Source organism: Anomalospiza imberbis, chromosome 16 (assembly GCF_031753505.1).
Source record: "Anomalospiza imberbis isolate Cuckoo-Finch-1a 21T00152 chromosome 16, ASM3175350v1, whole genome shotgun sequence".
Classification (NCBI taxonomy): Eukaryota; Metazoa; Chordata; class Aves; order Passeriformes; family Viduidae; genus Anomalospiza; species Anomalospiza imberbis.
Genome location: NC_089696.1, coordinates 3,228,884 through 3,242,887, shown reverse-complemented (window position 1 = coordinate 3,242,887; position 14,004 = coordinate 3,228,884). Strand labels below are relative to the sequence as shown.

Below are 14,004 nucleotides of genomic sequence, written 5' to 3'. Positions count from 1 at the left end.
GTGGTAAAACAATTGTCCTCCTTGTGTCTCAGATGAGTCCGCTTTCATATCCCCTCTTAAAGTGAGTGAATTACCCAGCCCTTGGTCAGGAGGACAGAGGAGGAGCTGTGGCACTGAACACAATCTGAAATTAAATCCCAGAGGAGTTGTTGGCCTCCACGGAGGGGATGATAATTCAAGATCCCCAAAAGCAGCCAGGCTTGCAGACTCAGAGGCCCCAAGTGTTTTGTGCCTGCCTTTTGGGAAAGCCCAAGGTTTATTCTAGTTTGTGTGACAGATGGCATGCAGAGAAGCTTAAATTAGAGCCCATTGCAGAGTATAAGGGGTGGGTAAGAGTCCTTCTGCAAGTGCCACTTGCCTCAGCAAAGTGGGGACACCAGAGGATATAGAAGTTGCTGTCTTACCCCATCCCTGGTTCTGACCCTACCACTGGTTCATTCCCACCTGAGCCCAGGATGCAGTGGCAGAGGCACAGCCCCAGGAAAGTGGTGTCTCTTTGTTTATGGATCAACTCCTCCAGGCTGTGGAGTCTACCCAGAGAGGAGAGACCCATGCCCATGTGACAGCACAGAAGAGATCCCTGCCATACACACACGCACAGGTGCCACCTCAAACCCAGCAGCTTTCCAGCAGCATAGCACAGCTCCCTGTGGCTCCTGAGGGGCTGCAAGGCCAGTGCACGCTCCTGTGGGACACCTGTGCTTCAGCACAGGTATCCATAGGCTGCACATGCCCCAATCCATGCACCACCCAAGGATCATTAGATCCCTAGAAGGGCTTTCCCTTTAGCAGGATGACCATGGCTGGGGAACACCCTCTGTGGCAGTGGGTAGTGCTGCTGTGAAATTCAGACACATCTCTGGCTGAGACACACCAACCTTCTCCACACAAGTGTGCAGGGCTGCTTGGGCAGAGAACATTATCTGACCCCTCTGACTGTACGAGCCAGGGCTCTGTGCACAGCTGCCAGCTCTCAGTGCTGATGTCTGAGGCTGCTGAAGTTTATCAGCGTGGCAAAGAGATTTACTTTTGCTTTATCTGCTGGCAAGATATTTACTCCCAGAGGTTCTGCAGCAACCATCTCCAGTAGGGTATTTCTTTGACACTTTGCCCACTTACCTGTGATTACAGACCTGTGCTGGTCTTCCTTTTGCTTGTTTGGTCCTTCACCCACCCAGGGCCCATGCCCTGATGGTACCAGCCATCTGCTGTAGGACCAGGAGCTCTTGTGCATGTCCAGCACATAGCACAACACAGCCAGCACTAACTGGAGTGCTGAGGGCTATTTTACAGTGCAGGGAACAATTAACAGTAAGATCACACAGTTAGAAATCAAAGATGTGCAGTCTGAGGATTATAAAAAAATAAATCTGACTGGGCTTTCTCACACACACACTTTTTTCTAGCACCATACTCAATTTTACAAACTCTCTGTTCCTGTATCCAAAGTAATCCTTACTGCCAGTGCTGTCACAGGCAGCAATTGTAAAGTGAGTCCCTAATTCTTTGCAAGAGGCTGGCAAAGTGAAGTCCTGAAGCAAATGGCAGAATCTGCACTTACTCTTAAAAAATCAGAATTTCATTTCTCCTCTGAACTGCACTACAGATCTCCCAGCCTGTCCCTACCACTACCTACAAAGCATTTTATGTGAAATATTGCACATGCTGCAGCCACGTACTGGAAGTGGCTGGGTCAGAAAGGCCCAGAGTCTTGTGTTCACATCTGTGAACCAAGGGAGGAAATGCAGATTCCTCTCCAGGCTCCTCAGTGTGCTGCAGTCCACACGCTTCTCAGCTTAGACATGTGTCCTAATGCTTCATCACTGGAATTTTGCAGCATTATCTCTCTGTTCATGTATCAATACGTGTCCAGACAATTTCTTTGGACCACACAGCTGTTAGGTTAAGAAGCAAGAAGCTGATAAGGCCAGCAGGCAAGGAGGACAGTGTGCTGACCCTTGCCAGTGTAGCCATTGCTTCTCAGGAGATAAGTGTCCCCCACTCCATAGCAGGCCTCTGGAGTGACCAATGAGTGTGGACAGGCACCGAGGTCTGCTCCCCCCTTCCCCTTTATAACCAGGGCTGCCAGGGTGGTGAGTCCAAACCTGCTCTGAGCGGTCACTGCAAGGGCACAGAGCCAGCACCTCCTGCACAATGACGCTGACCCAAGCCGAGAAAGCCACCGTGGTCACCATCTGGGCCAAGGTGGCCACCCAAGCTGATGGCATTGGGGCAGAATCACTGGAGAGGTAAGGCCTCCAAAGAGGGCTTTGCTATTGGGATGCATCTCATGTAGAACTTGGGTGAGTGAGAGCAGGCTGGGACCAGGGAGACCTGATGAAGAGTTGTGCTGTTTGATATGTAATCTCCAGGAATTATATCTGTGCTACTAAATGCTTCACAATCTGGCAGTAAAGCACGATTTTTTAAACAATTTAATAGGTTTTTTTTTTCTCCTTATAGCCATACAGAAGAATTCATAGCCAGAAGCACTGGTGAGGAATTCAAAGTCATTCATACTCAGTGTCCTAAACACCATTATCCCTGTTAGGGGATAAATTTGAAGTGGTTTATGGTACAAGTGGTGCACTTTCTCTTACAGTTTTTATGCATTAAGAGAATAGCTGTCCACTAAATTCACTGGATGCTCAGGTTTCATTGTTCCAGTTGTTAAGTAACAAACTGTTAGGAAACAAGGCAGCTGGACCCCCTGTATGAAGCATGGCACAGTAATTCAAAGTCCATACCAATTAAACAAGCTGGCACAAAAGGTTCTGGAAATTATCAGAAATTCTTATGTTATTCAAAGTGACTTAAATGCTATTTACAGCTCTATATATAGTATTGTGATCCTCCTTTCAGGGTTTTGAGTACCATTAATATCAATTCTGGTTTGTTAATTTTCGTTTGAAGGTCCTGGAAACTTGGTTATAATATAATACAGGAAATTTGGTGACAAGCTGAGGCTTTTATTTATTACAGACAAAACCAAACAAAACCCAAGACTACATTAAGTTTTAAATAATTTTTAACACTTAATTCTTCTCTAGTACACCCAGATAAACCTGCTGTCTAATCTGCATGTGCTGCAGAAGGTTTACACTGCACTTGTTCTGAGGTTTTACCACCTCATACCATTTCTACTGCTGACCCTTTTCCTCATGTTCTCCTCCAGGCTTTTCTTGAGCTACCCCCAGACAAAAACCTACTTCCCTCACTTCGATCTGAGCCAAGGCTCAGCTCAGCTCTGTGGCCACGGCTCCAAGGTCATGAATGCCATCGGGGAAGCTGTGAAGCACATTGATGACATCCGAAGGGCTTTGGCCAAGCTCAGTGAGCTGCATGCTTACATCCTCAGGGTGGACCCCGTGAACTTCAAGGTGAGTGAGCACGGAGACTTTCAGGGGTGGAAACTGCCATCACAAAATTTAGAGACCACAGGTCTCTAATGGCAGCTTGATCCCTGACTGTGCTGCACAGCCAGTTTCTCTTATGATTTTTAACCTGAGATTGGGTCTTTTAATGGAATTCTGGCCCAGTGCAGGCAAAGAACTCCTCGGGGAGCTCCTGTGGCTTGTGTTCAACAGACTCGAATCTCTGCTGGTTTTGCTGTAATTCATGAATCTGCCTCACACAATCAAGCTACATCACCTGTCTTGAACAAAGTTTTAATAAATTATAAACAGTCCCACTTGAGGAAGGTGGGGGCACATGGAAAAGGGAGTGGGGTCAAGCAGTGCCTTTTGCCATGTACAAAAGACAGCCGTACTTCTTCACTCCCATCTCAGGCAGCAGCATTGCCTGGCTGGGACAGGTACTTGTCATCCCCGAGCACACTGGGCCCAAGGTTCACTGCAGACCCCTACACTGATACCTGGTACTCATTGTGATGGATTTCATGCTGCTTTCCCTTACAGCTGCTTTCCCACTGTATCCTGTGCTCCATGGCGGCCCACTATCCCCGTGACTTCACCCCAGAAGCTCATGCTGCGTGGGACAAGTTCCTGTCCAACATTTCCTCTGTTCTGACGGAGAAGTACAGATAAATGACCTCAACAGAGGGTGAGGGAGGCCCATCCACAGCCCAGCCCTGCTGCCAGGCTCTGGGATATCACCCCTTCCTGGGCAGCTTTTAAATCCCTGCTGCAGGGCCTCGGTTATCTGCAAAACCCAATAAATAATTCAAATGTGAGCTATGGTCTCTGTGCTTTCTTCTCAATATGTTCTGCCTATACCTGAATGTTCAGGCAGGGGTGTTCTGAAATGTCTACACAATATGGAGGGAGTTTATAAAAAGTTAAAGTTTATAAACTTTATAAACTCATGTACTAATTCATATACTAATGAACTCATACTAATTCATGTGCCAATTCAGTGGGGATAACATAACATTCAGTGGGAGCAACATAGCATTGAGCAGAAGCCCAAAATGGGCTGGAGCCCTGTGACTGCTCACCAAGGTATATCCACCACAGTCTGTCTCCAGGCTGACCAGGAAAGTCTTTCACCCTGTTAGGACATTGAGTGGACCCAGGCTTTTTGCTTGACATATCCAAAATCCATCCCAGCCTGTTGGGAACCAAACCTGCATTGCAATGCAGGGCATTGTCCTCTCGTGCCTCTCTCCACGGGGTATTGCTGTGGTGTCTGATGTGTTTCTTCTGTGAGTTAACCCCACTGTGCAGCCACTGCACCCCAGCTGCCCACTCACCTCCCCCCTGCAATGGGATGAGGTGAAGGGCAAAGGAAGATAAAAGCAATAAAAGCTGGGGGTCAAGATCAAACAAACAAACAGAAATAATTGTTTAGTAAGTGAAGACTATGTGGAAGCGCAGGGAAGAAAACAAAACACAGGATGCAAAGACAATCCCTCACCACATCCCATGGGCAGGCTGATGTTCAGCCAGTTCATGAGCAAAAACCATAGATAACCCTCCTAAAACTCCCTCAGAACCCTTCTTTTCCTTTTGATTGCTGAGCATGGTGTTACATGGTATGAAATACTTCTTTGATTAGTTGGGCCTATCTGCCTGACTGTGAACTCTCCCAGCACCTCAAAATCTATTCCCTGGGTGGGGGTAGAGTGAGAAGCAGAGACAGTCTTGATGCTGTGCAAATGCTGCTCAACAAAATCTGAAACATCAGCCTTTTACTGGGGCAGTTTGGCCAAAAACCTGAAGCACAGGACCATGTCAGCTCCTGTCTCAGAGACTTCTGGCATGAAACAGTGGGTACAAAGCCTTCAGCCTGCTCTGATGGCCAGCCTGAGCCAGCACTGCAAGTGGCAGTCCTTGTCTCATCCATGGAATTTAGGGACTGTTTGGACAAGGGGGAGAAAGGTGACATGGAAGCTCTTAGGCCACCAAATGGCTCTAAACATGTCACCACAGCAGCTTCTAAAGCATTCTACATCCATGGATGTCAGGTAACCTGGAGGTTTAAATCCATGACATATGTGCTAAGTCAGCATCTGGCGTGTCCCTTACCCCGTGTTTGCACCAACTCCTTCCTGCAGAGGCTGAGAGAAGGATGTGGGAGTCAGAAGAAATGGCCTCAGGTTGTGCCAGGAGAGGCTTACGTTGAATATTAGGAAAAAATTTCTCACTGAAAGCCTTGTCAGGCACTGGCACAGGCTGTCCAGGGCAGTGGTAGAGTCCCTGTCCCTGGAGGGATTTAGCAGATGTGTAGATGTGGCTCCTGGGAACCTTGTTTAATGTTGGCCTTGGCAGTGCTGGGGGAATGGTTGGGCTCAATGATCCTAGACACCCTTTCCAACATTAATAATTTGATTATTCTAAAATTCTGTTCTTGTATGACCAGCCACCATGTGCCCTGCGGGATTTCCCAGCATTTATTGGGAGAGGCAGGAGCACACATTGGGGTGGGAAGAAGGGAAGGAGTCCAGGACTGACAAGCATCGGAGGACGGACTTTGGGAAGACCGTTAAGCCAAAGAGGAGGTTGTTCCCTGCCTGGATTTCTCTGGGGGGGCTTGTCCATGGCTCCTACTCAGAGGCCATGGGGCCTCTTGGGGCAGAGAGGGGCTGGATGTGCCAAAGTCTGGAAGGGACATGGGACACTTGTGGGACCTACCTCATCACCCTCAGAGCCAAGGAGGATCCTGGCCCATCTGTGGAGAATGATGGATCACAACAGCAGGTTTGAGGACATGCCAGCCAGGGTGGACAAGGCTGTGGCACCCGTGGGACATGCCTGGGGCTGCTGCTGTCCATGGGGCAGCCTGGTAAGGTGCTGCCCCCTGCCCCATTCTGGTGTTGGGCTGGTGCAGTGGGGCAGGACAGGCAGCCAAGCCCCCCAAGGGGCCTCCTTAGGGCAGGGCCCCCCGAGGCATCCGGGGCCCCCAAGGCAGTGCCGCAGCCGCTCCCAGGCCAGGCCATCCCCTCGCCCCTCAGTGTGATAAGATAAGGCAGGGCGGAGGTGCCAGCGGCTATAAGAGGTGTCCCTGCGGTGCTGCTGCCACCAACCCCTGCCCACTCTTCCAGCCGCCACCATGCTGACCGCCGAGGACAAGAAGCTGATCCAGCAGATGTGGGGAAAGTTGGGTGGCGCCGAGGAGGAAATCGGAGCCGATGCCCTGTGGAGGTACAGGCCTGGGGACCCCATGGGAGAGGGGGAAGAGGGGGTGGGAGCCCCACGGAGGGGCCACTCTGGTGGATCCAGCTGGGGTCAGCACCACTGACTGTCCCACTCCCCCAGGATGTTCCACTCCTACCCCCCAACCAAGACCTACTTCCCCCACTTCGACCTGTCACAAGGCTCTGACCAGATCCGTGGCCATGGCAAGAAAGTGGTGGCTGCCCTGAGCAATGCCATCAAGAACATGGACAACCTCAGCCAGGCTCTGTCTGAGCTCAGCAACCTGCACGCCTACAACCTGCGTGTGGACCCCGTCAACTTCAAGGCAGGCAGGGGATGGGGATGGGGATGGGGATGGGGAATGGGGAATGGGGACGGAGTTTGAGGATAGGGATTGAAATGGAGGGACAGGGAGCAGGGGATGGGGAAAGGAGACTAAGGGACAGGGAATGGTGGACAGAGATCTGGATGGGAGCGGAGGGATGGAGGACAGGGAATGAGGGAGGGGGATCAGGGTGGACAGCAGGGGATGGGGTACAGGGGGTGGGGGACAGGGACGGGGATGGGGACATGAGGGCTGGAGTGGCGGTGCTAAGCCCTGTTTTTCCTTGCAGTTCCTGTCGCAGTGCTTGCAGGTGTCTCTGGCTACCCGCCTGGGTAAGGATTACAGCCCCGAGGTGCACTCTGCTGTTGACAAGTTCATGTCGGCCGTGGCCAGCGTGCTGGCTGAGAAGTACAGATGAGCTGTCAGCCATGCCTGTGTACCATCAATAAAAAAGATTCTTTTGCTGCAGCAACTTGTCTGTTTGTGCTGGGGCTGGGGCTGGGGTGGGCTGGAGTGTGGCAGTGTTCCTGCTGGAGGGAGGGGGCTGCGGGTGTGACAATGCAATACAGAAAGGGCAGCACCAGCCCTGGGCTCCCTGGATGTCCTCCTCAGGGTCCTGCTTGCTTCCAACCCTCCCCAGAACAGGATGCAGCTGATGGCAGGACCCAGGGAATGAAGCCTGCTCCAGGGAGCAGGGCAAAGGCTGTGCCAAGACAAATGTGATCCTTGCATTCTCCTGAAGGATTCCTGGGGGGTGATGGGGTTGTAGGATAAATCCTGCCTGTCTCCATCTATCAAGATGGCTTTTTAAGACTTTATTAGGAGTGCTGCAGGAGCTAAGTGCTTGCATGAGCTCCAGAAGCAATCTGAGAATTCATGGAGTGAAAAGTCCACCGCAGACCATTAAGCACAAAAACTGTTCAGGGACTCAAGCTCCTGAACCACAAATCCCAGCCAATTGCCAGGGAAGAACCTCCACACCTGCCCCAGGTGTCTGCTCTTCCCTTGGGATCCAGGCAGGGTAGGGATGGGATGGGCAAATCTGCGGTCCAGTATAGGGACACTGGTTTCAGGACTTTGGAGCCTGAATTTTAAAAGAATCAGTGATCACAGGTATGGGGCTATGAGATACTAAACTAGCCCTGGATTTGCTCTGTGCTGTGACACCAGAGGGAGGAGGAGATCCTGCAGGAGAGAGGTGCCTGAGTGTCCAGGTGCGGGCAGGAGGCAGGTGGAGGCATGCAGGGCCCCCGCCTGCTCACCAACAGGCCTGGCAGTCCCTGACCGTGGCAGCCTCTGCTCCAGCAGGTGAACCCACAGCACTTGTCCTCCATCCTCAAACACATCCCAGTCCACATCCCAGTGTGCTCACGTGTATTTACACCCATTTGTTCTTGTGCCACCAGTTTGAAGGGTTCTGCTGCCTTGGCAGCTCTCCCCATGCACACACATGCAGCAGACACTGTCCTGCTGCTGCTGCTTCCCAGAAAATCAGCCCCCCCGGCCCTCCCTCCCGACTCTGAAGTGCTGCCAAACCGAGCTAATCTCCCCCAAACACAAATGATAAGAACCTCAGCCATGGAGGAAACACGGGTGTGAACTGTCCCTGCTTTCTGCGCCACCTGCCGAACCTACTGTGAGCTCTGCAAGCCCCTTCACCCTCCTTGTCTTCCTCACCACCCTCATCTTCCTTGCCCTTGTTACATTCCTCACCTTCATCTCATCATTTGGTGCACACAGGGCACGCCACAGACCACTGTGGTCCCTCGTATCTTCCCAAAGTGCTTGCAGCAGTGCCCAGTGCTGATCCCGTGGCTCTGGCCAGTGTCCTCCCTGCCCAGAAGTCAGGGTCCCCCAGTGCCCCAGAGCACCAGGGCCAGCACACACAGTGCAGGGGAGGGGGCTGGGGCAGGGGAGCTCCGGGCTCTGCTGGCAAACAGACGTGACTGTGGTTCAAGGAGCAGCGACTGAAGAGGACACACGCTGTGGGGTGCACTGGCGTGGGGTACACTGGCGTGGGGTGTCCTGAGGAACAAGAGCGGGGAGTGCAGTGGGGCAGCTGTGCACAGGGACTGTGTTGGATGGCAGAGGGCTGTACAGGGACAGCACATGCGTGTGCAAGGACGTGTAGGTGTCAGCTGGCAGGGCGTGTAGGGGCAGTGTGTGTCCTGGGGCAGCTCGGGGTGCGTGTGCAGGCTGTTGGATGGTCAGTCTGTACATGCAGGTGCACACGGGGCTGTGTGGGGGTGTGGGGCACAGACTCCCCCACGCTGCTGTCCCAACACCTGGCCAGAACACATCCGGGCTGTGCCAGGAACATCCAGCCAGTGTCCCACCCCATGCCAGGGGACACACGTGGGTTCCTCTGCCAGTGCAGACCCCAACGACAACCCATGCCAGTCCAGGCACTATAGAGAAACCTAAACCGCATCCTAACCCCAAGCCTAACCTTGAGCCTGACCCTGCTGTCATGTCAGCCTGTGTCCGCGGGGCAGAGACCACCCACCCGCTCTGCAACAAGCCCTGACCTTAACCCCGACCCGACGCCCCCGAGGCAGAGCCGTCCCGCCGGTGCCGGTGCCGGGGCCGGTGCCGGTGCCGGTGCCGGTGCCGGGGCCGGTGCCGGTGCCGGGGCCGGTGCCGGTGCCTGGCGGAGCGGGCGGGGGAGGACGGGCGGCGGCCCCGCCTGGCCGGGGTCCAGCACCCCCGGGCCGGGGCCGGGCGGGGGCGGGGGCGGGCGGAGCCCCAGCACCGCATATAAGGGCGGCGGCGGCCAGCGGGGACACCCGTGCTGGGGCTGCCGACTCGGGGGTGACATCATGGTGCTGTCCGCCAGCGACAAGTCCAACGTCAAGGGCGTTTTCGCCAAAATCGGCGGCCAAGCTGACGAATATGGCGCCGACGCCTTGGAGAGGTATTGCGGATGTCCCTGGCGTGACCCTTTCTCCTCTCCAGCCCCGACTCCCTCTCATCTGCCCCCTCTTGTCCCCATCCGCAGCTGTCTCTGTCCTTTGCCACCCTTCCCTGTCTCACCTGTCTCTGAACCCCTCTGTTCTCCAGGATGTTCGCCACCTACCCCCAGACCAAGACCTACTTCCCCCACTTCGACCTAGGAAAGGGCTCTGCTCAGGTCAAGGGTCACGGCAAGAAGGTGGCGGGTGCACTGGTCGAAGCTGCCAACAACATCGATGACCTTGCTGGTGCCCTCTCCAAGCTCAGCGACCTCCACGCCCAAAAACTCCGTGTGGACCCTGTCAACTTCAAAGTGAGTGTCTGGGAAGGGGCGACCAGCCCAGCTTCCCTCCTGCACCCCTTGGCTACTCCCTTGCCTCGTTCCCTTGCTCACCACATCGTTTTGCCTTTCAGCTGCTGGGCCAGTGCTTCCTGGTGGTAGTGGCCACCCGCAACCCCTCTCTCCTGACCCCAGAGGTCCACGCTTCCCTGGACAAGTTCCTGTGCGCCGTGGGCACCGTGCTGACCGCCAAGTACCGTTAAGACGTGTACTGTGGCCAGAGCTGGAGCCAACACACCACCAGCCCTCCGACAGCGAGCAGTCAAATGTTCTGAAATAAAAGCTCTTGCATTTGTGCTCCAGCTCTGGTGTCCTGCTCTGTGTGCTGCCTGCGGGAAGGGAGCGGGAGGGATGTGCTCTGGGGGTCTGAACTGGAGGTCTCCCCACCAGGTGGGTACATGGAGGAAATGGGCTCTGGTCTTGCTGTCCCTGAGAGGAGGCAGCATCTGGGGGGTGGTGTCTGGCAGGCAGACACCGCTCTGCTGCCATGGGGCTCTGGGAGCAAACAGAGCATTTCTAGGCACCAGTGGAGGGGAGAGACTCATGGAAAATCTGGGGTTCCCTGCAGCCCCAGGCTGTCCCAGCAGAATTCCATGCTGGGATCCCCTCTTGCACCAGCAGCCCCATGCACCCTTGTTCAGGACAGTGTCAGAAGGCATCTCCTCCTGAGAAGGTTTGCAGGAGCACAGGGGCTCCTGGCACCTGTGACCCTCTGCCTGGTAGCAGAGTGGGAATAGCCTGAGGACCTCCCTGTGCCACGACATCTTTCCTTGCACACCCAGCACACAGGGCTGTGCAGTGGTGTAGGACTTCTTCTGTCTTCACCTAATGGCCCATTGCTGGGGTGTCACTGTGGAGGGGTCTTGGGGAGCTGCAAGGGGAGCAGATGGGGCTCAGCTCCAGATCCAGCAGTGTGGGGCGGTGTCAGGGAAGGAAAAGGAGCCCAGGAGTTGTGCTGGTGTCTGCACCCCCCCAGCCCTTATCGCAGCCCGCAGCAGGGTGGCCATGGTGGGGGCTGATAAAGGAAGGTGTGGGCTCTCCTCCAGCTGTGGGTGTGGTGGGAGACTGGGCAACAGATAGTCCCAGGAGGCTACGACCTGCCAGGTGCTGAGTAAGGGCTGGGAGGTCGTTAGTGAGGAGGGGAAGGTTCAAGGAAGCCCCAGGGTGGCTCACAAAGCCAGCCAAGGTTGCCACAGGCTCCTTTGATCCTTGGCACTGGCAAGGATGGACTCTTCCCTGGTGCCATGGCCCCCAGGCGCTGTCAGTGAATGCACAGAGACAGGAGAAACTCCAGTAACTCCAAAGAGAGAAGGAGGCCCTTCAGGGTCTCTTCTGCAAAGCACTGCAAGCGTCGTGAGCCCACGCACCCGCTGTTCCGGGGCACAGTGAGGAAGGGAGGAGAAAGCCAGTCAGGGCACCACTGGCCAATCTGATCTACCTTTGTATGGAGCAGGTGTTGGAGCAGGTTCCACCCTTCCAGCCAGGAACATCACCCAGGCAGAGCTCTAGGCACAACTTCCTGGGGATCTCGTGGAGAACCAGGATATGGTGGAGATTCAGGGCATACAGGTGTGCCAGGAGATGTGAACTGGTGTGGAAAGCATTGGGAAGAGCCAGCATCAAATCCATCAATGACTTGGAGTCCTCCAAACCCAGCCACTAAGGCCCTCATGGTCCCGAGTGTGGTGGGTACAAGAGAGAAGGTGTAAGAGCAACGTGGGGACAATGTGTATGTGAGGATGAGAGTTGTTCCCAGCTTGCTTTAGCTTTGACTGCTCCCGAGCCGTGCTGTGACCTCAGGCAGGACACGTTGGGTGCCAGCGGGCAGTGTCCTGCCTCTGCAGCACTTTGCCAGGGCTCTGCTTGGCGGGAGAGCCGCTGAGCTCGTGTTGTCCCAGCCGTTTGTCCCTGCTGCCACAAGATGGGGACCTCAAGCCGTGGTGCTTTATCGGGGCCAGGCAGAGGCTGCGAGGGCTGGGAGAAGCAGAGCTGCTGTGCCAGGGCTTCCAGCCAGCCCCAGATCCCGAGCGCTTTGGGCACGCTGGTGCCAGCTCGGAGCGGGGTGCAGGACCCCTCCCCATCAGCCCGTGTGACCTGCTGAGAGTTCCAGCCCCGAGCCCCCCGTGCTCTGGCTCATAGCACAGGGGTCCCTTCATTGGGCACCCCTTGGTGGCCGTGGCTGTGTGTGCCCCAGGACACAGCCAGCCCCATGGCACAGACACACTGGCCGCAGCTTGGCACTCCCTGAGCTGGCATCCCTGCCCAGCTGCCTCGGGACCCACCAGCACCACAGCAGCCATGCTCTGGAGCAGAGCAGGTCAAATATTTGCCCCAGTGCTGGCCCAGGCTGGCTTTGCAGCTGGCATTGCTGCAGCTCCAGTGCTGAGGAGAGGGTTGGATGCAACTTCTGCATTGCCACAGCAGCAGCAGCAGCCTGAAACAGCCCCAGGTGACACTGAGGAGGTGGATTTGGACACAAAGCCCCCTGATCCAGGCCATGGCAGCACTCAGGAAGCCGAATCACGCCAGGCAGCTTCAGCAGAAGAGAGATGATGAGTATCTCCAGGTCATGCCTGTTTTGATGTCTCCACTCTCTGCAGGCCTTTCTCAGCTCTCATTTATTCTTGATGGACAAAGCACCTGGGGTTCAAAGATACCCTATTCTGTGGTGTCACCAAGGCAAGTGGCATCTCAGAGCTCATTTTTATTGAAAGAGGAGTTAAATGACGTCAGGAAATGAGCTTGATGGTAACGACTTACCCAATCACAGGACTTCCACCAGTCTCTTGAGGCGCTGCAAACAGCCTTGTCCAGATAGGCTGGATTCTAATCTTATTACGTTGGCTAGATAGTCATGTCCCTAGAGAGCGTGTCCTGGAAAGGGACACAGAAACACATACTTCTGGAAGAGGTCAGGCATCCTAGGGGAGTTTGACAGGAATTCTCCATGAATTTTCTGTCTTCCTAGTAGCAAGGGGATCTACCAAACAAGCAGTGGGAAGATAAATAATTGATTCCTCATTGGAAGCTGATCTTAGGAGACCAGTTGAGAGATCCTCTTGCTGGAATTAGGAAGGAAAACACTGTGTGTTTTACAGACTGTTCTTGTTTATACATCCCTTATTGGAATTCAATAGTGTAACCCATGAGTGGTGCAGCCAATAGGTCTCTGCTTCTTTGCTGTGTGTTTGGACAGCCACTCTTTCCTAAATGTCAGATTTTTCCTGCTGAAATTATCTCCCTGATTTGTCTGAATCCTTTTGAATTTTAAGCCAGTGCTTGCAGCCCCTACAGCTCAGGAACATCTGAGAACTCAATAAGGACATTCTCCACTACAAAACAGGTTATTGATGACAGAACAGTAAATAATAATGGTAAACAAAGAACTGGAATCTGTCACGGAAGGAAAACATACTCATCTGAAAGGATTCATTCTTGGCAACGGCTGTGATTATCACTCATCCCTTTGTTTGATTGAAAGTCCCACTGTTTGTTTTTTTGTTTTTTTTTTTTACTTGAACCTGACTAGTTCCTTGGTTTCCTCCTTTTACTCTGCTAATGATAAGAGACATGATGGTCTTGATTCTGTGACCCCATCCCCCTCCCTCTTTTCCCAGAGATACTGGATGTTTGGGGGTGGCTTCCATCCGTTTTTGAGGTAAAGGGGATTTTTTTTCTCAGGCAAGCAGCCTGAAAATAAGGAATGATTGAAATGTACTTTAATTCAAACTTTTTGGAATCCTCCCACCTCCTCCACCACTGGCTGTTTTGCCAGTGGAAAAAGGAAAAGT

The 14,004-nt window shown here is 53.7% G+C and overlaps 3 protein-coding genes across 3 annotated transcripts; all 3 read left to right on the top strand.

Annotated features, from left to right (window-relative positions):
- Positions 1-770: 770 nt before the first annotated feature.
- Positions 771-4,192, top strand: LOC137483514 (hemoglobin subunit pi). The gene is made up of 3 exons (XM_068206623.1): positions 771-2,249; positions 3,176-3,380; positions 3,918-4,192. Exons 1-3 carry the CDS (start codon positions 2,155-2,157, stop codon positions 4,044-4,046), a joined length of 429 nt encoding a protein of 142 aa, XP_068062724.1. The 5' UTR covers positions 771-2,154; the 3' UTR covers positions 4,047-4,192.
- Positions 4,193-6,443: 2,251 nt separating this feature from the next.
- On the top strand, positions 6,444-7,389 carry LOC137483515 (hemoglobin subunit alpha-D). Its single transcript, XM_068206624.1, has 3 exons — positions 6,444-6,602; positions 6,717-6,921; positions 7,211-7,389. Exons 1-3 carry the CDS (start codon positions 6,511-6,513, stop codon positions 7,337-7,339), a joined length of 426 nt encoding a protein of 141 aa, XP_068062725.1. The 5' UTR covers positions 6,444-6,510; the 3' UTR covers positions 7,340-7,389.
- A 2,286-nt stretch (positions 7,390-9,675) lies between these two features.
- LOC137483513 (hemoglobin subunit alpha-A) lies at positions 9,676-10,515 on the top strand. The gene is made up of 3 exons (XM_068206622.1): positions 9,676-9,835; positions 9,982-10,186; positions 10,288-10,515. The coding sequence occupies exons 1-3, from the start codon at positions 9,741-9,743 to the stop codon at positions 10,414-10,416; spliced, it is 429 nt and encodes a 142-aa protein (XP_068062723.1). The 5' UTR covers positions 9,676-9,740; the 3' UTR covers positions 10,417-10,515.
- The last annotated feature ends 3,489 nt before the right edge of the window (positions 10,516-14,004 follow it).

Bases quoted from the DNA above. Each gene is read 5' to 3' on its own strand.
- LOC137483515 (XM_068206624.1), top strand. From the start codon at position 6,511: ATGCTGACCGCCGAGGACAAGAAGCTGATCCAGCAGATGTGGGGAAAG. The intron at 6,603-6,716 runs GTACAGGCCTGG...CCACTCCCCCAG, and splicing joins GGAGCCGATGCCCTGTGGAG to GATGTTCCACTCCTACCCCC. The intron at 6,922-7,210 runs GCAGGCAGGGGA...TTTTCCTTGCAG, and splicing joins TGGACCCCGTCAACTTCAAG to TTCCTGTCGCAGTGCTTGCA.
- LOC137483513 (XM_068206622.1), top strand. From the start codon at position 9,741: ATGGTGCTGTCCGCCAGCGACAAGTCCAACGTCAAGGGCGTTTTCGCC. The intron at 9,836-9,981 runs GTATTGCGGATG...TCTGTTCTCCAG, and splicing joins GGCGCCGACGCCTTGGAGAG to GATGTTCGCCACCTACCCCC. The intron at 10,187-10,287 runs GTGAGTGTCTGG...TTTGCCTTTCAG, and splicing joins TGGACCCTGTCAACTTCAAA to CTGCTGGGCCAGTGCTTCCT.
- LOC137483514 (XM_068206623.1), top strand. From the start codon at position 2,155: ATGACGCTGACCCAAGCCGAGAAAGCCACCGTGGTCACCATCTGGGCC. The intron at 2,250-3,175 runs GTAAGGCCTCCA...GTTCTCCTCCAG, and splicing joins GGGGCAGAATCACTGGAGAG to GCTTTTCTTGAGCTACCCCC. The intron at 3,381-3,917 runs GTGAGTGAGCAC...TTTCCCTTACAG, and splicing joins TGGACCCCGTGAACTTCAAG to CTGCTTTCCCACTGTATCCT.